Source organism: Dermacentor albipictus, chromosome 1 (genome assembly GCF_038994185.2).
Source record: "Dermacentor albipictus isolate Rhodes 1998 colony chromosome 1, USDA_Dalb.pri_finalv2, whole genome shotgun sequence".
In the NCBI taxonomy this organism is placed as follows: Eukaryota; Metazoa; Arthropoda; class Arachnida; order Ixodida; family Ixodidae; genus Dermacentor; species Dermacentor albipictus.
Genome location: NC_091821.1, coordinates 239,559,077 through 239,581,455, shown reverse-complemented (window position 1 = coordinate 239,581,455; position 22,379 = coordinate 239,559,077). Strand labels below are relative to the sequence as shown.

Here is a 22,379-nt window from a genome sequence, read left to right as displayed (position 1 = left end):
TGTGCAATCTTTGAACATATTTCAATGTCCAACGCCACATTTTTATTTCTCAAGCTGCCCCCCCCCCCCCAATGTCCCCTTTAAAAAATCTACCCGAAAACAAGAAGAGTGCTATCGTTAATAGGAAGCTGTAGCTCGATCCAGAGTTCCCATCTACGCACACGAGAACTGAGAAAACATTTCTCTCGGCAACGAAACCAGAGTTTGACGTTTACATGTTAAAGGAAAAGTCAAAATTCAGCAAAATATATTTAGTCGTTGAATATGTATAACAATTTGAAAAGAAAAGAAAAGCATTCATGAATTTTACAACTCTGCAACTCACCAATAAAAATGGATAGCATGATCTTCTCAACTGCCCAAAATGATACATCTAAAGCGTACAAAACTGATGAATCATACACCGCTCTGAATTGTACCCCTGACTTATGCCTGTATACGACTTTTTCAAAACCCTTTCAAACATTGTAACAATTCACCGTAGGGTGTAAATTCGTACATCAAATTTGTAAGCTTGAGGTGCTCAAATATATGCGGTTTGCATAAGTGCCATACATGTTTTTGGTGCAGATTTAAAGAGTTGTAAACTTCGTGCTTCAGTTTTAATAAAGTTACCATACGCTGCACTGTTTTACAAATATTATGAAATAAAGTGGTGAGCAAAGAAATGGGAAAACGTATACACCATATAAATGCAAATTTCTGACTATTCACGAGTGTAAAGTACACTTCCACGCTGAAAATTGCAGCGTGCTCTTTTTTTTGTTTTTGCAAGATCATTGTTAGTAATCATCTTATCGTTTAGTTCCTTCTATACTTTATAATTCCAGATCATTCTTTTTTCAGCTCATATAAATTTCGCATTTGCAATAAGCGCTGGCACAAACGGAAGAAAGTTAATTATGGGGTCTTAAATTACAAAACCATGATCTGATAATGAGGCAAGCCGTAGTGGGGGACTCCGGAAAAATTTTGACACCCTGGGGTTCTTTAACGTGCACCTAAATCGAAGTACGCCGGTGTTTTTGCATTTCGTCCCCATCAAAATGCGACCACCCTGACCGGGACTTTATTCCGCGACCTCGTGCTTAGCAGCGACACAGCATAGCCACTAAGCAACCACGGCGGCTATAAACGGAAGAAAGTGCGGTTCTGTGTCACAGTTGTATATACCGTCACGTCGTGGTGAGAGTGAAAAACGAATACTACCAAAACGGTGAGCACTGCCTCGGAGCAGCCAGAGCGCCTCCGCCGAACGCGCCTAAAGCGACGGAAATGGATCCACGGTCATCTTCCGCAATTACGCGACTGCAGCACAGATAGAGTGAGCTAGCACAAACGCAGATTAACGTTGTCTAGCACAGACCCGATAAAAATGGCGACTTCGGCTTTCGCCGCGCAACAATAAATGGAAATTGGCGGCGGTCACATAATCGGAGCTCGGCAAGATCTTATCGCACGGACAGAACCAACCAATGCAGCGCTCGATATCAACCAGCCGCAGATACCATAACTCTTTATTGGGCGAACTTTGGGCAACATTGCTGGGCAACAAATAGGTGTAATAATAATAATAATAATATTTGGGGTTTTACGTGCCAAAACCACTTTCTGATTATGAGGCACGCCGTAGTGGAGGACTCCGGAAATTTGGACCACCTGGGGTTCTTTAACGTGCACCTAAATCTAAGCACACGGGTGTTTTCGCATTTCGCCCCCATCGAAATGCGGCCGCCGTGGCCGGGATTCGATCCCGCGACCTCGTGCTCAGCAGCCCAACACCATAGCCACTGAGCAACCACGGCGGGTAACAAATAGGTGTAGGCGTGCCAACCTGTGAACTTCAGAATTCGCGAAAATCTCGCACACACGAAAAAGCAGGCGGGAGGGAGCGGAGATAGCACGCACTTTGCTCTAAGCGCACAGCCTTTTGTAGGACACACACACTTTATTAACGATGACTTAGGGTAGTAAATCTGGAACACCAGAGACTGACAACACTCCTTACAGATCAATGACTTCATCAGCAACTTTGATGCTGCCGATTTATGCCGCTTCAAAAGAAAGAAAAAATACACCCGTCTAAAAAACTTGCCCGAAGCAGGCACCTCCGGTGTATGGATTCTTGTGTTGCCATGAGAACGCAGAGCATAGTTCCACCCCAAATTCTTTTTTCTTCTTTTTTCAATCTCGCGCCGCGCCGTCTTTCAACAGCCTTAAACTATTTTCGCGAACACAATTTATTTTTCGTAATAGTTGACATTGTCGTGAAATTGTAGAACGATCCTAAACTCGTAAATATTACGAAAAATTCAGGAGAGATGGCCGCAGTGAAGAGAATACTTAGAAAAGCGAACAAACAGCGGCGCTTTCCTGCTTTTAGGTCCCCTGTTTTCTGGCGCTTTTTTCTCGACATGAATGTGTATACCGATTTCGCTTACACTGATAACTCATCGGTCACCTGAAACTTGTTGTTACTTAACACTGTTGCGGCAAACCTTCAGAAAACACAGCGGAAATGCATGATTCGAGGACATGCAACGCGGCCGTAACAACGGCATGGCCGTCGAGCTGCGTGAAGAGGCGACGCGCCGAACCGTTCATGGGCGTCAGAAGTTCGTTCCTTGCTCTTTGTTCTTCAGAGCGAGAATTGTGGGCGCTCGTTATGTGTTTAAAGTGTTATGTTACCCTTCATACTATATCTCGAGTAGCATGCGTGAGCCTTTGCAAACATCTCCACTTGGACTACAGCCTCTTCTTGCAAAGCTGCTAGGCTTAATGTTGGCAGTCCCACGGCACGGTGTGTAGCTGCCGCAGGTTCATACAGAATTCCAAAGCCAGGCGTCCGAGATATCGTCACTAAATTGGTCTACAAAGTCTTGCAATGACATGCAAGTCCAATCGCGAGGACGCTCTGAAATGCGTTCACCATCAATGGAGGCGTCATCTGTGCGAGAACTCTTCGCATTCCATAGCGACGGCTCTTTAGCTTGCTGGAGAAAGACAAATGTAGAGATTACATCGGCTAATTCAATTTTTACTGATCACAGTAAAATAGTATATGAAAGTAAATAAATAAATAAAGCATCATTGGTGACGAAGATTTGCACTTTCTCTAAGCACGTCTGACCAGACCGGCAAGCTGTGGCGGCCGCGGTGAAAGAGGTGTTCTGTCTGTCTTGCCCCCTTTGGATGCGTGTCAGCTTCACCATTTTCTTCAGCAGGAAAACAGCGCAATAGACAGGACACGTGCAAGTGACAAACGAGTGAGAACACGTAGGTTGGTCAGTCTCATCTTACTGCCGTGTCAATTGTGCTGCTTTCTGCTAAAGTCATTAAGAACCAGCCGTACGCTTCATTTTCCTTTTTAACCACCATTCTTTTCTCTTCCCTATCAAAACTTACCCACTAGCGGAATATTGCATTGCTATTGCGATAAGTTGTATTGAAAAAAATATATCTATTCAAATTCCTGAAATTTGTATTTTTTTTTTTTTCTTGCAGGAAATCGGCGCCAGCGAAGGCGGACGGACGCCTCTACGCAACGAGGAGAGGCCTCTGCACAACTGCGTCGTCATAGCAGCATTCACGCTGTGGCTGTTCATCCTGGCGCGGAGCTGAAGGCCGTGAAAACTATGCATACGAGCAACAACACACACTATATATTCACTCGTATGGCACGACGTACCTACTCCACACAATTGCAATACCTGTACAGGGGCCCGGAGAGAGCAAAATGTATATGGAGAAGAAATTCGCACTCAGCATGTAGCCGACCATTCCAAAGGCTCTTCCAACACCCCACTTGCTTCAAATCAGGAGTTAAAAAAAAAAAAAACGCGAATTTCATCCATGATGTACGCCACATCAGCGCTGTCTACTCTTATACGCGATGTATTTTTGAGGAGTGCCGAAAATTATTAAATATAGAGCGCTCAAAATAAAAACGCGATCTTTTTAAAGAAGCCGGACAATAGAGAACGGCGGATTTCGGAAAACAGACTACGGTCCTATTTTTCTCGCTAATTAGTTATATGCACTAATTAACCTTAACTATCGCGTTTATATGGCTTCACAGAATGTAAACTTCCTGGCAATTGACGCCGTGATCTTATATATGTTTTCAAATTGCGCTATAAGTCCTCCTCCTCGGTCCTGCATGCTGCAGAAGAAATTTTCTTACATCTTCCGCTGGGAAACTGAAACTGGGCGCATGTGGGGAAACCACGTGTGCAAACCGTACCACGCAATGCGAGCCACCTTCATTACTTCGATGTGGCGATTACGGCTTATGAAGTATCCTTGGCTTCACTGTGACGTTGGCACTGCAGAATATGGGCAATGACCTATCATTGACCCCGCTAATGTAATTCTTTCCTTACTGCAAGAAATGTGCTCATTTTCGGTGACTTTATGTTTTAACGTTTTATTTCAAAGACGTAGTAGTCGCAGCGTATGTGACACATAAAACCACAGCCTGTTCACTGATGTTTTGAATGGATGTAAAGCAACAATACGTCGATTTGGGCGAGTTGGTTTATCTTGACGGTGTACACAAACCGCGCTAAAGACGAAGACGACAGGAACACATATATACGATAGGACGGGCGCTGAACTTCCAACTAGCGTTTATTTGAAACGATCGTCCATTTTATGCTCTTCACACCAGGTACTTCATGCACGCATCATCATAGCGAAGATTGTATGCATCGGAGCGACGGTAACGCTCCGCCGTCCACTGCTGGCATGGGCGCTAAGTCAATCAGTTCATACATAAGATTGCATAGTCAATATTTTCGCGTGTCTATATACCTATATTTCTTTCGACGTACCTATATAGACTCGTAAAAGCACTGACTATACAATCTTATGTATGAGATGACTGAGTTATACAAGATTTTACATGATGATGCGTGCATGTTGTACCTGAAGCGCAGAGCATAAAATGGATAATCGTTTCAAATAAACGCCATTTGGAAGTTCAGTGCCCGTTCTTCTTTAGCGCGTTTTGTGAACACTGTCAAGATGTAAAGCAGTAATAACTGTGGAGGCAGTTTTTTAGAATGATTATGTTAAACTTGAGACGAACACCTCTAGGAACATCACCGAAAACAATAAGTACAGAGAGTAAAAAAAAATCAGAAATATAAACAAAATATGCGCCTGACTCCTAATGCTCAACTTTTGAAGTCAGACCACGCAATAAAATATTATGCAAATTTATTGGCGTCAATATTAGCCACAGTGGTGTCCATCCTATGCGGGAAAGCAGTAGCTTCACAAATGTGAAAACGGGTAAGTTCATATGGCACAGGGAACATTTGTTTTTGTAATTGCAGGAGGCACCTGGCTCGTTTTTTGGTGCATTCTTTTGGCTCTCGAAGCAGTGGTTGTCAGGTCAAGGAGTATGCACAAGCCTCCTCGTACTTGATTAGTTGATTATTGCGGTCGATCATCTTTTCTGTGCAAGCAAGTTCGCCTATAGGTACTAGGCCATGAAAAAACGAGATCAGGATGTTATAGTTCTGAAGAAACCATTTAAGAGAAGTAGCTCTTATCGTCTACCTCGTGGGACAAAATTTCCAGAAGTTTACACTGTCATGTATAGTGCGCGCTCAACTAGCGCTGGAGCCTCCATCTGCTTTGTTCAGTTCCTGCACAGTACTGTACAGCAATGTGGAGTGTTTCACAACACTGTGTAGTAATGAATAAGGACAGTCGCACAAGCGGGGTTGCAAATGTGAGAGAATTAATACACTGGTAGTCAAGCTATGGCCGAAGGCCGGTCTGAAACCGACTGCGTGCTGTTGTGCTAGTGAAAACACCACACAACGGGAAGGATTGCTCGTAATAAGGTGTCAAAACGCTGATTAAAGCAAACCACGATGGGAAAAGTAAAGTTGCACTTTATATCAGTCGAATAAAGTTATCAAAGCGTGTTCTTGTGAGAGTGAAATCCCCGCACGACGGGAAGGATTGCTTTTAATAGTTTGTACATACGCTGTCGAATGGATAAAGACAATCCACTATGGGAAAAGACGCACTCATGAGCATCTGCCGTTGTTTCAGACATCGTTAAAACAGCTTAGACGTCGATCGGAAAATTAGACAACCCGACAGAAGGTCCTAAGCGCATTCTTTTTTTTTTTTTTGTTCGATTGACGAAGTGCTAGGAGAAATGCACGCTAGTTTCGACGACAGCTGCAGTCAAGGTTTTATTCTTTCAGACTCCCCAATATGCCAACAACTGTCAAATCTGACCAATAGCTTAAGTTGAATCGTCATTTAACATGGCGCGTAGCGTTGGTAGTAGAATCATTCCAACAGACATGTTTGAGAACGCGTAGGAAAAAACTATGGATGAAATTGATCGGTTGCTATAGGCCTGGTAATTGCTATAGGCCCTACCACGCGCCCGCAAGTAAAATTCTAGACAAGTGCGACAAAAGAGCTAGTGCACTACGCTTCGTTTTGGCGCATCGATGACGTGTGAAAAAAGTGCCCACCACGAACCTACAGAGTACTAATACACTGTAAAACGACGAAATAAGAAAGATGGTTCGGCTCACGTGACGCAGACTGGGAGACGTGAGAGGACGTCCACAACCGGCGATTACTGTGCACGTGGTTTCTTGCACTCCTTGAGCGCACAGTTTGTTTCCCACCGAAAAAGAAACTTTCTCCTGCTGCACGGCCAATAGATGAAGACTTCTCGCGTGATTTGAAAACTGTCGGTTTTCGTCAGCAGGTACAACTATTACATTGTCAACAGCTACGTATCTACGCTAATAAAATAGTACAGATGTGGTATTTGACTATACAGTCAGAACATTAGAACACCTAACGTGCTTTACTGATGTCCGCCGTTCCCGATAATTCGTCTTCTAACAAATCACATTTATGTATTATTTATTCATTTATTTAAATACTCTGAATGTCATTGCAGCGTTACAATGAGGAGTACTGTTCGAAATGTTCACGTGTTCATGTTCAAAATGGGAGTCTTGAATGATGCATGCTCAGGGTTGCTGGCGATGGAGGTACGGATGTGATTCCATTTTTACCTTGACCTCTCTATCTTCGGGAATGTTTGGCACTCTTTGCAAAAAACACGCGTTATTGACTCACAACACATTGTGCACCCTATTGTGAAGAAATATAGGCCTGCCGCCCACTGTAGAAACGCCCATGTCGCCCACCGGCGGCAACGGCGGGCTATTCTTTCTTTTTCCAACTATACATTTAATATACAAGGTGCCCCGACTATCATGCACCAAGATTTAAACATAAGCAAGCGCCACGTGGACGGACAGAACCACGGATGTTATTTGCCGTCGCGTGGACATACTCTGATTATCTTTTGCATTCTATAGTTACCCTTAATTAGTCAACTTCCCAAATATCATACTTAGATTAAATGTGTCAGTCAGAAAATTGTGGAGCAACATGAAAAATTCCCGATACAGCTTTCTGTTGTCCAGTACGTGCTACATGAAACTGTTCTTCCAAGCGTGAAGGAAGCCCGCGAATACACACAGTGTGCCTCGAGCGGGCAGTCGTGCGGCAATTTTGCGTGTATTCGCGGGCTCCTTTCATGCTCGGAAGAACGCATTTATGTAGCACATATGGAGTAACAGAAAGCTGTATTGGGAGTTGTTTTTGTTGCTCTACAATTTTCATCACATTTAATCACATTTATTCTAATTACAGTATTTGAGAAGTTGCTTAATAAGATTAATTATATCATTAAGCGGAATGCAAAAATGTATCTGGGTATCTGCAAGCGACGGCAAACGACATTACCTTGGTTCTGTGCAGCTACATTGCATTTGTATATTTTTAAATCTTGGTGCATGATAGTTGGGACACCCTGTATGCTACGTGGTGCAGTGCAAATACTGCGAATACGGTAGAAAGTCTTGCGCACACTAAACGAAGATAACAAGAAAAGGACACAATAACGGCAGTAGTCTTTAGTCCTTTTCTTTTTGTCTTCGTTTAGTGTGCGCAAAACTTTCCACAATAAAATCAAACCAACTAGCCCGCCTCTCAATCTTATTGCTGGATACAGCAGTATTTGCGCAGCATGGTACGTGGGTCGTACAGTTGTCCCTCGACATTGGGTACGCATAGTGCAAATGAAGCCGCATTTTCATTATAACGATAAAGAGTAAGGAGGTGGTTCAGAGCCCTTTTGCTTTGTTATGCCTATCACTGTGTGTGTGTGTGTGTGTGTGTGTGTGTGTGTGTGTGTGTGTGTGTGTGCGCGTGTGTGTGCGTGCGTGTGTGTGTGTGCGTGTGTGTGTGTGTGTGTGTGTGTGTGTGTGTGTGTGTGTGTGTGTGTGTGTGTGTGTGTGTGTGTGTGTGTGTGTGTGTGTGTGTGTGTGTGTGCCGACGAAAGCGGGTGCGGGGGGCTTCCTTGCACGCAATAAAACTGCGTTTTATGATATGCAGTTATTTATTGAATCTCTACGGTACTGAACTTCGCCACAAAGCTGACTCCTCAGTTTTGTTTGTGCGTGTTTGTGTGTGTTTTTTTAAAGACAATGTTTTCCTTGGCGATCCTGGATATATATCTATGTCTCGATATGTGGGCCTACGGCGAAGGTAATGCAGACACGGAAGTGAATGTCTATGTCAGAGCGCCTAACTTTTTTCGAAGTCCGACGCTCTTCGTATACTCCCCTCACGCTACGGGTGACGCCATAAAGTGCCATGCACAGTGATCCGCGCCTCAGCAAGTAGAGGAGCGCTACGCCGCGATCGCGCGGGGCAACTTTCAGTACATCGGGGGAGCCTCATGGAATGAGACAGACAGACATACATTATTGATAGGAAAGACAAAGACGTCGACATGAGTTAGTGCGCTCTAGTTTGCTACGCTACATTAGTTACTGCACGTATATGCTACCTATGCATTAACTCTAGGATGAGAGAGGAGGACCGATGTTCTTTCTTAAGGGGCCCGGCGGTTACGGTGTCCTGTTGGTTGGCGACGTCCGCTTTCCGATTGGAGACGCCGGACGTTGTCGCTCCAGCGCGGCTCACAATAAAATGTACGCTTCAAACGCCACACTCTCACCCCGAACTCGCCAAGGAAGACATTGCCTTTCATCGACATCAGCTAGAGGTGGAATCGCCTTCAAACTTTCCTTTTTTCTCTCGACGCTAACCAGGTAAGAATTGCAGCAGTGGGCCACATATTTTCTGCAGCGCAACCCTATAGACAAGGAATTTCGATGCGGCGCGGGAACTTCGGTCAAAGGTGGATATGCATTATCGGCGTACACATGTGCGCTGTGCCGACGCTCGTGCAACCTTTGTGGGCCGGTTGTCATGGTTCAGTGTCTGTGTGGAGCGCTGCTGCTGCTGCTCAGCACGACGTCGCGGGATTCCTGACCCCGGTGGCCGCTTTCCGCATACTGTTCTTTGTGTCGTTGGTGCCCATCAATAAAACCGAAGTCTGTAAACGATGCTTCCATTATTCATTGCAAATTATTATGCTATCAGCCACTCTACCTAAATGGCCAGGCACGTACCCAGAATGTTTTTTTTTTCGGGGGGGTCGGGGGGGGGGGCACAACTCAACGTAACCTTTCTAGGCAAGTGAGTGGGGGGGGGAGGGCTTCAAATAGTCCAAGTGTGCATGATGCCCGCTATTGGCCATAAAGTTGCGTAAACCCGCAAACGAGAATTGAAATAAGGTGTACCTCACAGGTACGCCCCTCTCCCCCTATGAGATGTGCTTCACCTTCGCCGCGGGTCGGCCCGGAGGTTGTGCAGTGCCGGGCCGACCCTCGGCAAAGCTGAAGCAGGCATTAGGCACTCCCCATACGTGGGCCGATCCCGAAGATAGTGCAATTCCGGGCTCACCCGTGTCGGTGTTCGTGAAACAGGCGCTGATTCGATTCGATTATGGGGTTTTACGTGCCAAACCCACTTTCAGATTATGAGGCACGGCGTTGTGGAGGACTCCGGAAATTTTGACTACCTGGGGTTCTTTAACGTGCACCTAAATCTAAGTACACGGGTGTTTTCGTATATCGCCCCCATCGAAATGCGGCCGCCGTGGCCGGGATTCGATCCCGCGACCTCGTGCTCAGCAGCCCAACACGATAGCCACTAAGCAACCACGGCGGGTAAACAGGCGCTGAGTGCTCCGCATATGTGAATCCATAGCCAAGGTAGTCCAATGCCGGGGCGAACCCCGGCGTAGGTGAAGCAGGCGTTAAGCATTCCCCATACGTGGGCCCACTCCGAATATTGCTAAGGGCGCGTTACAGGTTTTCGGGCACTTGAGCTTGGACCGTTTCTGCACTATCACCAGGATCGGCCCACATGATGATTTTTTTTGACGGCTGCCGAAAAGCTTCGGAAGGTTAGTCACATACAGCTCACTCATACATACATACATACTCATACATACACTCACTCACTCACTCACTCACGGTACAAGGCAGGAATATATTGACTGCGGAATAGATTGATTTCTCGGCGCTCTATGAATATGTGTGAGGAGTGGTGGCATGGGCGGGGAGAGGGGGAGGGTATGCCGCATAATTCCGCCCCCCTCCCTGGGTACGTGGCTGACCATGGCAATGGCTACTTTCTTGGCTTAGCTACGCTGAAGTGACGCCGTATTGGTGCGCACCTCGGAAAGTTGCCTGACGTCGGCAACGACATTTGTATGCTAAGGGCTGCTTACATGTGTACTGATTTCGCACCCAAAACGAGGAGTAAAAGAAAGCCGTTACTGACTCCTCGTGATCGATCCTACCGATTAAGGTTCCTACCGGCAGTTGAAATTGTGGTTACAATTTGTCAGCGTATGCCCGACAGGTACTCGGGAAGGTATCTGCGTTCATAATCATGTCTGTTTATCTCGCACAAAACTCTCGGTAGTGACCATTGCACAGACTAGCTTTTTGCTTTGACTTCGTCACGGGGCTGTCATGTAACGTCCTGCTACCCGACGATCCAACGTTGACTCGTGACGCATATATGTTCACATAAAGTATACAGAAATTGGCCGCTTATTCCAAGCTGTCGCGAAATTCTCGCGAGAAAAAGAAAGGGGGTGGAGGGAATGGCAGAATTGAGGCGCGTGTACGGAGCTTCGTATGGCAATCAGAAAGCACAAATACTAAACGGCTGCTCATTCTCAGCAGCAAGGAAGCCGACCTGAGAAAAATAAATAAAATTCAAACAAAAGTTAATGAACATTTCTGTTACAACAATCGAGACGTATGATTCAGGTTGGTACAGGCGTACGAACGCATCCCTTGCCTTTGTACAACTAAAGACAACCACGAAGGAACGAATTATTATTTCTCATACATTCAGGCTCAGCCCTGGGGTGCATGTAACACAACATTCACGCGAAAGTGCCTTGTAGTTGTATTCGTGTTCCAGCTGGAATTTAGGTAAATGAAGACAGAATCGCGATAGCAGACGCCGAATCTACTAGCCGACGAGGCCTCTTCCGGAACTCACAATGATTATGCAATGAAAAGCCGTCTTCGCGAAAGTATTTGGCACTGCAGACGGGTGAAGCAAACGGTCGGCCTGGCTGGGCAGCTGCCATTACGACCTACGCAATGGAAACGTGTCGCAGACTGCGTTCGCACCCCACCGTGGTTCTCCCGGAAGCAAGAGGAGACCCACTGAGCACGCAGCGCAGTAAGCTCGCAAAGAACACACTGCAAATTATGACACGAGTAAATGTAGTCTAGTCGCATCCATCGCACCATTCTGTTCAATGAAGGAGCTTGATTGTGTTCCGCCACAAGTAAAGGCCACTCTCCTGCATATTACCACTAGGAATCCTACATACTCACCAAATCAAGAGGCTATTAAAGTTTAAACATTTCCGAAAGCGCCGTTTGCAAACCCCGTATAAGTAACCAAAACATTTATGCCAGTTTTTTGCGCTACCGCCACGTAAACAAAACTGATGCAGTATCACCCAAGTCACCCTTTATTGGTCTGAACAAAACGCTGCAACGTCAACCGTGTAAGCAAGAATATGGACTTCAGAACAGTGTGCGCAAAGTGTGTGCGAACATAAATGTGCAAAGTGTGCTACGTCTTTGGGCACTTGGACACATTCAAGGGGGCAATATAAACGCGCAAAAAGACTGGAGGCATTCCCGACACATTTCTGCGCCCTCGAAGGCTACTAAATGCTCTTCAAGCAACAAATTCGCGAAAAAGCACCCGTGATGATCGTGGCGTCTGCTACGTCGTCTGCTACAGCGTCACATGATGCATACCTCAAATAAGAGAAGGAACGTTTGGTAACACGCACAGGTACATAACTTGCTTTCTAAATATTTTAGCCAACACTTTATTGCGCAAATAACTGAGTTAGTCGTGAAAATATAAGGTGACATGAGAGCAGATAAACGTCATACATGGCTTGGATTTCAGTTTGACAGGAACATAGACGCTTTCGTAAATGCGAACAGACACACTTTCGTTGTTATAACTTCTTGGCCAAATTATAGAGGATGACTAGTTTGTCGGACTGACTGTTTTTCAATTCGTATGTTGTAATATAAGTGAGAAACTGCGGCCCGTGGGCGTGTTGTCAAAACTGGCCGTTTATGAGTAATGGTCAAGTTTTGCTGCATTGTTGTATCTTACTATTGTATACAATTGTTTACTTTTTGTTTTCACAAGGACTGAAAGACAAGATATGGCGGACTTTGTTCAAAATTTTACCATAAATACCAGACTTTTAGGATTACACATGGTTGCCTTACTTTTGTGTTTACTGACATTGTAATTGTGCACAATCCTCTTCCTAGTAACTGCAAACTAATTAAAATTGTTTAGCAAATGATAATAAAATGCAACCATTACAAATGCTTTTGTTTCAATGTTATGTTGCCCAATGTAGCCAGGGTTTTGCAATTACACATGGTGCCGGTTGCTTGACTTTTATGCTATTAAGTGCAAGTTATAAATATGTTTTTCAGTATTATTTTGTACAAATAACACAATTTTGTGTCCTAATAGTTTCTATTTATTTACTTTTGTTTACTTTTTTTAACGCAATGACATTGCCAGTTGCAATATGAATCGGCCGGTCTTCAGTGAAGCGACGTGGACGTGAAAAGGCAGCTTTTCCACACAGTGATCTAAGAATTACTGACGATCACGCCGTGTAAGAAAATAATTATGACGTGTCTAGCTAGCTAAACTATAATGAATTCCTTTCAAATTATAAAGGTGGCGCAGGCGTCCAACAAGCAGACGCAGCGTTGACGAAGCCAGGAAAACAACATGAAATGTGGTTACTGTGTTTACATTTCTGTCGGCTACGACTGCTACGACTCGTAGTTAAACGGTTAAACATTCTTCTGTTCTGCAGTCAAGTATAGGCGAAGATCGAACGTCGTTGGTGTGTTCGCAATGTGCGGATGACGCATCGAAAGTGACCATAGAAAGCGCCCAGCCAAGGTCCGGATCGCAGTGAATGTATACGCGCCCTCGAATCGGGGTAAGCAAACCTAGGACCGACGTTTTTTCCCAAATGACCCAGCGGCTATGGTGTGTCCTGTTGATCGCGAAGTCGCAGCGTCCGCTTTGCGAGTGGAGACGCCCGACGCAAAAACGCCCGTGCACCGCGAGCTTTGGGTGACGCACTAAAGAAGCCGAAGTGTTTCTTGGGAAGTTGTCGACGGCATATCGGACCACAAAGCTACTAAATGTTGCTTACTGTTAGGCACACCTCCGCCTACCCAAAAAGGGAGTACACGAATTTTCGACTGGGCGAATGCCGACGACGTCAGCGTTCTTGATTATCTAGATCACTCTTACTCCACTTTTACAACGTTCTCGAATGATAATACAGTTTCAGTGAATAGATTATGGTCAACATTGGAAAGAATCATTCAGCATCAGCACTGTTTATCAAAATATATTCCCACAAAGATCAAACCAGTACGTAGGACGAACCCTTGGATAACAAGAAACATAATACAACTAAAGCGAAAAATTGCCAGATTAGGGAAACTGGGAAATAAACTACCGCTACCAGGCTACACTAATAAAATACGCGAAAACTCCCTGGCACTAAAGTCCGCCGTAAAAAAGGCAAAAGATGAATACATGAATGTAACCTTAAGTAATTTTATCAAAACATCTCCGTGTAAGTTTTGGCCATACCTTAATCCAAAGTCACGTCAGACCAGTAATCCATCACCAACTGAAGCTATGGCAAAGGCTACAGAGTTCAATGAATACTTTATTTCAGTATTTACGCAAGACAACAGCAGACAACCCAACCTTCAATCCCTTCCTAGCTACTCAGCAGAACTAGACGACTTAATCTTAACCGAGTCGGGAATTTTTTCCCTCTTACTTGAAATAGACCCCAAAAAATCCTGTGGCCCTGACAACATACCGAATGCATTTTTGAAGCGCTACGCGGAATGGATGTCCAAGTTCTTACTGATTATTTTTTTAAAATCATTGCAAATGGGCGAGGTTCTGGTGAAATGGAAAACTGCTAAGGTTATCCCTATATATAAATCCGGTGACCCAACCAGCACAGCAAATTACAGACCAATCTCGCTTACTTGTACGGCCGGCAAAATCCTTGAACATATAATCCTAAAGCACATAATGTCATTCATAGAAAAAAATAATTTAATTGTCCCTAATCAGCATGGTTTTAGAAAAGGATTGTCTACGACTACTCAATTGATTGAGACAATCCACGACTTAGCGATTACATTGGACAAATGCAGTCAAACCGACATGATATTCCTAGATCTATCTAAAGCATTCGATCGAGTTTCCCATCCAAAGTTGCTTCAAAAACTTATCCACTACCTCGGTGACAACAACATCACCAAGTGGATAAAAAGTTATCTTACAGGTCGACGTCAATATGTATGTTTCAAGAACTACTCTTCGGATTTCGGCGATGTGCTATCTGGCGTCCCACAAGGAGCCGTTTTAGCTCCTATCCTCTTCTTTTTATCAATGATTTACACATTAATACTAACGCCACAGTAAGAATGTTTGCAGATGACTGTGTTATCTACAAGGAAATACCCTGTCGTGATGATCAGATAACCTTAAACAGTGCACTTGAAAATATAACACAATGGTGCCAAACGTGGCAGATGGTGATTAACACAGAGAAAACAGTTTGTATGACTGTAACGAATAAAAGAGCGCCCATGAACTACCCGTATTATTTACAAGGACAGATGTTAAAGAAAGTAGAAGAGTATAAATATTTAGGCGTTATAATTTCATCAGATCTTAAATGGGACAAGCAGTTAACATATATTGTTAATAAATCACTGGCAGTTCTATACCCGTTAAAACGCTCGCTCAGATCCGCATCAATAGATACTAAACGCTTAGCATACGTGTCACTATTTCGCTCTATACTGGAATATGGAATAGTCTGTTGGTTTCCCTTCCGTAAGCAGTGCATAGCAAAATAGGAGAGCGTACAAAGGAAAGCGATTAGATTTATTTTTAATAAGTATCGCCGTCTTGACTCCCCCACAGAACTATTAAGGCGAGCTGAACTTCCCACTATACAAAATCGAGCTCGACTACTTCGTCTTAAGTTTCTTTTCCTTCTCCTTAATGGAAGCACGAAAATCAATACGAGTGACTGCTTGCTACAGACAGATACACGTAGTTCTCGAACAAAACACACCAAGCACTTAACAGAATACAGATTTTACAATGACATATTTAGGTACTCATTTTTCCCACATGCAATCCGTGAATGGAACATGTTGCCCGATGACGTTGTCACCTGTACATCACTCGAAACCTTTATCGCCAAGTTATCAAACTATGTTCTGTAGCTACGACCTGCACACAGGTGCGCTGCGTCGTACAATGGCATTCTAATTCACTTAGCAGTGTCTTGTATTCTGCCGGGACGTGAACACCTGCTGAATCTTGTCTTTTGCGCATTGTACATAAAAAAAAAAGTATTTTCTTTCCTTGTTCTTCTGTGTGCTAAACCTTCCATCATGGCGTTAACTACCATTTTTCCCCGCTCCTGTTATAAAAATTGTGTAATAATTATAGAGTGCATATGTACTGCCTTGTACACCTAAACTTATCTATGTCTGCGCCTATACTTGAACTGTGTTCTCTTGAAGATGTATCTTACCCCTTTCCCGCAACAGCCTCATATGTGAGGCTAGCAGTATGTTCAAATAAATAAATAAAAATAAAAAAGTGGTCATGCGTTGCATAATAATTGATTCCTCATAATCAGCTTCGCCACAGTACAGCGCTCAAATGCGGTGAAGAATACACGATGAACCGCGGTAATACAGTAAAGCACAAGACCGGCACGGGGGCAATATCACGGGGCTTAAGTTAGTATGTTTTCCTTAAAAATACACGCGCGCACGCAGCGTCTCCGGTCACGGTACGACCACAGATATATCTTAAGTGTGCAGACATGCCTTCAGAGCTATTATCTGCCGCAAGTGTGGCTATATTGTTTGACCCGCCTTGCGTAGCCTGTTTATGAGATCGTAACAAGGCACAGTACGCGCTCCTTAATTAATACATCACAGAAGGCGTTGTTTCAATAGTATGAGCTGCCACATTTGGAATGGTAAAACATGTTGGAAGGAAATGAAACGCCGTCTCATGAGAAATGGTCAAAAAGTCCCGGAAGCGCTCTGGAGTCGAAGCTCACGTGTATTCAATACCGCTCGATTAACGGTTGTAAACCGTGGCGTGATCCGAACCTGCGATTCCTCAAAACCAATTAATTGTGGCACCTCGTATGAAGACTTCATTTCCGTTAGCTTGCTGTAAATAAGGAGGTTGTCTCTAATGACGTCATTTATTACTTACAAAGTTAGCACGTACAGAGTTCCATGAGCTACGTATCTCCACGTCTAATCTCTTCATCTTGGAAGAGAACTTCGAATGCCTTTTAATTCTTTTCTAGTTAGAAAGAGACACCATAGATATAAAAAGTAGACACACATTTTGAGACAATGCTTTATTATATAGCGTCAGATCGTGTCGTGTGATGACCATCACGTATTTCCACGAACCTAAAGTAAGCTGGTGTTCTGATACTTTTATGTAATATTTTACGGCTATTATAGCCAAATCTTTGTCCTTACGGATTCATAAAATTATTTCCTTTTTTATTCTTTTTTTTTTTGAACTACTGCAAGTTGCTTCTTGGCGAACGCGCATGAAACATGAGCCCTCCGAAAACACAACGCTGCCAAGCCACGACACTGCAATACAGGAGGCGCAACGGCTTTTGTTGCATTTTGAGAACCTGCGCAACTCCATGTCATTCCATTTTCATGCTGTAAAGCTTAATTTCATTTGCCTTACGCGATGCAAGACGCACCGTGCTGGCGTATACTAGTGGCTTTCGCGTTGCGCTTGCAAATCCCGAGGACGCAGGATCGAATCCTGGCCGCGGCGACCGCATTTCAACGGTGGCGAAATGCAAGAGCAGCGTACATTGGATGCACGTTAAATAGACCAAGGTGGTCAAGATTATTTCGTAGTCCCCCACTACCGCAAGCCTCACAATCGTATCGGGGCTTTGGTACATAAATCTCCAGAATTAAATTTTTTAACAGGATGCAAGTATAATAGACGATTTTACAACAAGAATCGATTCATTTCCTTAATATTTATAGCTGAGTAGTTGGCAGAACCGTTTTCACCGCCTCAGAGCAGACTCGCATATAGGGTTGTAAGATATTCCGAAGTAGAAGGGTGTGGATTACGTTACACTACCTCTTAGACTTTAAGTTTACATAAAAATAAGTACTGAAGTGAATATTCGTTCGTCTCCATTCGAATGCGGCCTCCGCGGTAGCGAGTCGAACACGCGAAATCGTGTTCAGCAGGAGTACGCCACGTCCACTGAGCTACAGTAACTAGAACTAGTGACGCCTTTGTATTTCTGATAAAAGGCACCTGTGTTCCTTCTGTAGCAACAGAGCACATGGCACAAACCATAGGCGCATATACCGAGGGTGGGGTAATCTGCCCTTCCATTTCTGAAAGTAGCCACTGTCGGCGGCATGCTGGAAAGTCCAACAGAAGTACAGCTGAAGCTAAATTTCCTTTCTTAATATATGCACATGCATATGGAAAGAAGTCATAAGGGAAAAGCAGAGTCACCACTTAAGTAACGCTTTTCTTTACTACGCATCCTCTGATTGGACAGCGAGGATCGTCCTCTGGGCCTTCTTGGGACGCCCAGTATCGGACGACGCGCGGGATTCACCATGGATGCTGGCGTTGCGAACTCCTGGCGCTGGGCCGTTCCCGCCTTAACAAATGTCAACTTGCGCGGTTTTCATCATGTCCAGATTTTGGGGGCGGCTATATCCGTATTCGAATCAGCTTGCTACATTTAAGCTGCGGGCGAGGGGGAGGGTAGGATAAAGTATTATAATCAGCCGCACCCAACAATTGTGTGCCTTATGGCATGAAATCATTGGATTATCGAATGCTGGAACTTTTTATCTCTGTCCAGAGATGGCCTACGCAGCGTTGTTGTCTCAGTATCTTATCATCATAAAAAATCGAATCAACTTCTTACAGGTGTAACTGTCGGCACATATGCCGTATTAACATATATTATTTTAACGAATTATATATATTTAAAATATAATAAATAAATACATATATTAATTATATATACTATAAATACAGTAATATATATATTAAAAAGGTAATAAACGAGAAGCCAACAAACTTTTGTTGGCTTCTTATGACTAATAAAAATCGGGCCCCTCTGCTATAACCCCCTTTCTTCTCGTTTATTACATAAGAGGGTCTCGAATCCGGCTACATTGATGCATTCAGGTAGCAAATGTTAGTTCATTGACCAGTTGCCTTCAACCAAAAAGGTCACATTCTCGTGACTCCTGCGTCAAAAAGGACGTTCCACGTCCGCCGCCAAGGTTTGTGAGTGGTGGCCCTGGCTAACACTCCCAGGGTTCTACTAGTACACATAAATACCCAAGAAAGTGGGTGGGGAAACAGCGCCGCGGAAGCTCAGTTTGGTAGAGCATCGCACGCGAAATACGAAGGTTGTGGGTTCGGTTCCCACCTGCGGTAAGTTGTTTTTTCATCCACTTTAATTACCATTATTTTTCATTGATTTATTCATTTATTGAGCACTAGTAATTTCTCCTATGTTGTCCTTGGTGTCAGTGTTTGTTGGCTTCTTATGATATCGTCTGAGGAAGACATGCGTAATCTTCCTTCAATATAGTCAAGGTTTTTTTACCATTAGTTATCGTCCGCGTGCGATTTATCCGCTGTTATTCGAGCCCTAAGATTAAAAGTTGTAGCATCGTCGTTCAATTCGAAAACTACTACAACGTAATTTGTGTACAAAAGCAAAATTGTAGCAGCCGTCATCGCCTTCCATCGTTCCCACTCGCTTCGCCCTTTCCTTCTTTCAAGGACAATCAAAACGCTGCTTTATTTTTTTTTCTTTTTCGTGGCCTTAGGCGCTGTATCGCTTCGGCACCACTCGGCCACGCATTTGCACCGTCATGCAATAAGAGCCGCATGCCCAGATACCTACACCAGACATAACGCCCTGTCGCAGGCCAGTCTCGCTGCAGCCGACCTCGTTCATTCATCGCACGCTTGAGAGCAGCAGAATAACAGTGTGGAAGTGCCCGATCACGTGGTATTCTTTCATGTTTCGCGGGCTTTCTATGGAACGCTGAAAAAAGCATCACGGGAAATATGTCGTGTTGGAAAAAATTTATTGAGAGGTTTCTCAAGGTGCTCTACAACTTTTGTATCACACTTGGGGTCTGCAGCCAGTACTGAAAAAGTTGATTAGTTAAACAGGACTTATCCGTTAGTTAATAGGAAAAAAAAAAAGCCTGAGTAACTCTAGGCCAGTGCTAACATTATGCATTCGGTTCAACTCGCCTCCGGAGTGCCTTTCATTTTTAAAGCTTTCGCTGAAGTTATGTGGGACAAGGTATACACAGGACAATTTTTTAAAAGTATGCGATACAAGAAACTGAAACTTTTACTGCAGCTGTTCGAAAGAAACAGCTTCGTTGGAAATCGGGTTGTAATTCTCCATGGTCGCACACATCTGCTGTCTTTTTGTTGTGAATATTGCAAGTAGTTCCGTAGCCTAGCCTATACTGGTATCCGGAGCCTATACTTCACAAATATTCGGTTTTTTATCAGAACAAAAAAAAAAATGCCGCATGTATTTTGCATATAGCAGATTACCAATGAGGAGAGACAATGAGGAAATTTGTGCGAAACAAAAAACGGTGGCCTGTTCTAGTGCGTGATCGGAAATGTTCAACTTTTCGACGCGTTAATAATAAATATTAATAAATGAATTTATTAACGGCGGTATGTAGGAAACAAAAAATACAGATTTCTGCGCGTTTAGCATATAGCAATGTATGAACACAAACACACGATAGCAAGACGCGTTAAAGAATTAAAAAAAGACCCATTTTGTAGGAACTTGTACAAAAACCATGTTTGCCTTTATTTGTTTGTGTTGAGGGCTCCCGCATAATTTCGAGTTTATTTTATACCAGTACCAAAGTTCTGTAAAGTAGCTAAAAGAGCATGAAAACAAAACGCTTTACTAACATTTCTTATTCTCTAAAAGTCAGAACGTGATGCCGCAGTTCCCGCTTTTCTAAGTTCATATCTTTTTCTGCTGAAACAAAGGCAATAATGAAATTCGAGCAGTTGTGAAGTCGTGTTTGCTTAGCAGAAATCCTCAGACTAGCACCACAAGAGATATCCGCATTCAATGTGTGCTACGCAGTGCATTGGCGTCGATGTTTCCCAAAATAATTTTCCTATCAGTTTGATTGATTGATTGATTGATTGATTGATTGATTGATTGATTGATTGATTGATTGATAGCAGTCGGGTAAGACTTTAACTTGAAGGCCAACGCACTGTTTTAGCTGATTTCGGAGACAGATACATCTGAATGTGGGGCTCAGCAGGCATGACTTCGCTTGTGCTCGGCTTCAATTTCGCAATCGCACCATATAACCTAATATAACTAACTAAGAAAGATATAGTTCATTACCAACTTATGTCGGCCTAGTTCCGCAGAGGAATAACGGGTCTTTTGATTCGGTTTTTATCGCCCAGGGCTGCGGTGTAGCGAGGTAGGAATACGAAGGCATTCCTTTTTTGTGTCTGTTGGCATGGGCTTGTAGCTGAAGTGGAACATCGCCCAGGCGTTGCACGTCGTGCTACCCAAGGGCATTTTACGGGATTGTGAAGTCGTAACCGAGCCACCGTGTCGGCCCGCTCTTCCAATGGACAGAGAACAAAAGTGGAGCTCACCTGCATGTCAAGACGATGCTTGAAGACTGTAGTTTCGGTCTGCGATGGAAAATGAAAGCATTATACGTCAGTATACATGTATCTCTTACATACTATGTTCAACAACTCTCAAGTTGAATTGCAACAGATGATTGAGGGCCTTGGTCGGGAAAGTGTAAGAGCAGACTTGAAGATTCATATGCAGAAAGCAAAGGTAATGTTGAATACCCTGGAAAGAGAACAAAAATTCATGATCCCCAGTCACCCTCTAGGGTCTGCGCAAGGAGTACGTTTATCTAGGTCAATTGCTCACACTGGATCCTGATCACGGCAAGGAAGTATACAGAAGGATAGCAATGTCTGGGAGCGCATTCCCGCAGGCATTACCAAACCATTACCGGCAACTTACCGCTATCCTCGAAAAGAAAAGTGTACAATCGTTGCATTCTACCGGTACTAACGTATGGGGTAGAGAAACGCTGAGGTTAAGAAAGAGGCTTGAGCAAAAAAAAAAGTTGACTGCGCAACGAGTGATGGAACGAAAAATTTTAGTCGTAATGTTGTTGATTAGAGAGCAAAGGGGGAAGTCGATTGTCTAGTTGACGTTAAGAGGAAGCTTTAGCTCGGGTGATCCTATCTATCTACATGAAAAGGAGAAGTCCTGGTGACTGTTGGTTTCGGATTTTTGAATTAGGTCGTCAATTTTTTGTTAAAAATTGGCAAAAATCGGAAATTTTGAAAAACGAAACTATCAAGTTTACAACTCTCTAACTCATCAAGAAAAAATTATAACACAATTCTCTGAAATGCATCTAATAGCACATCCAAAGCGGACAAAATTGATATGTTACACATGAATCTCAAAAAAATTAATAACATGGAAATACAGCTTTTGCAGATCTCTTGTAAACAATGTAACAACTTCACGCAAGATGTAAAATGACACATCGAATTTGTCCGCTTTCAATGATCTAGTGGATGCCGTTTACAGAACTGCGATATCTGTTCTTGATGCAGAGCTATGAATTTGTAAACCTCGTGCTTGTATT

At 43.7% G+C, this 22,379-nt stretch overlaps 2 protein-coding genes across 4 annotated transcripts in view; one reads left to right on the top strand and one right to left on the bottom strand.

Moving 5' to 3' along the window:
- Window positions 1-4,409, top strand: part of LOC135901571 (uncharacterized) — a 30,787-nt gene extending 26,378 nt beyond the window's left edge. For all 3 annotated transcript variants that reach the window (XR_011511111.1, XR_011511112.1, XM_070531119.1), the window contains one exon: window positions 3,505-4,409. Coding sequence is in view for 1 of the 3 variants with exons in the window: in XM_070531119.1 (XP_070387220.1) it covers window positions 3,505-3,621 (117 nt within the window). In the remaining 2 variants the exon portion in view is untranslated. The remainder of the gene's footprint in view (window positions 1-3,504) is intronic.
- Window positions 1-22,379, bottom strand: part of LOC135901568 (uncharacterized) — a 1,085,637-nt gene that overhangs the window by 528,562 nt on the left and 534,696 nt on the right. Inside the window, exon 6 of the mRNA XM_070531118.1 lies at window positions 21,352-21,390. Coding sequence (XP_070387219.1) covers window positions 21,352-21,390 — 39 coding nt within the window. The remainder of the gene's footprint in view (window positions 1-21,351; window positions 21,391-22,379) is intronic.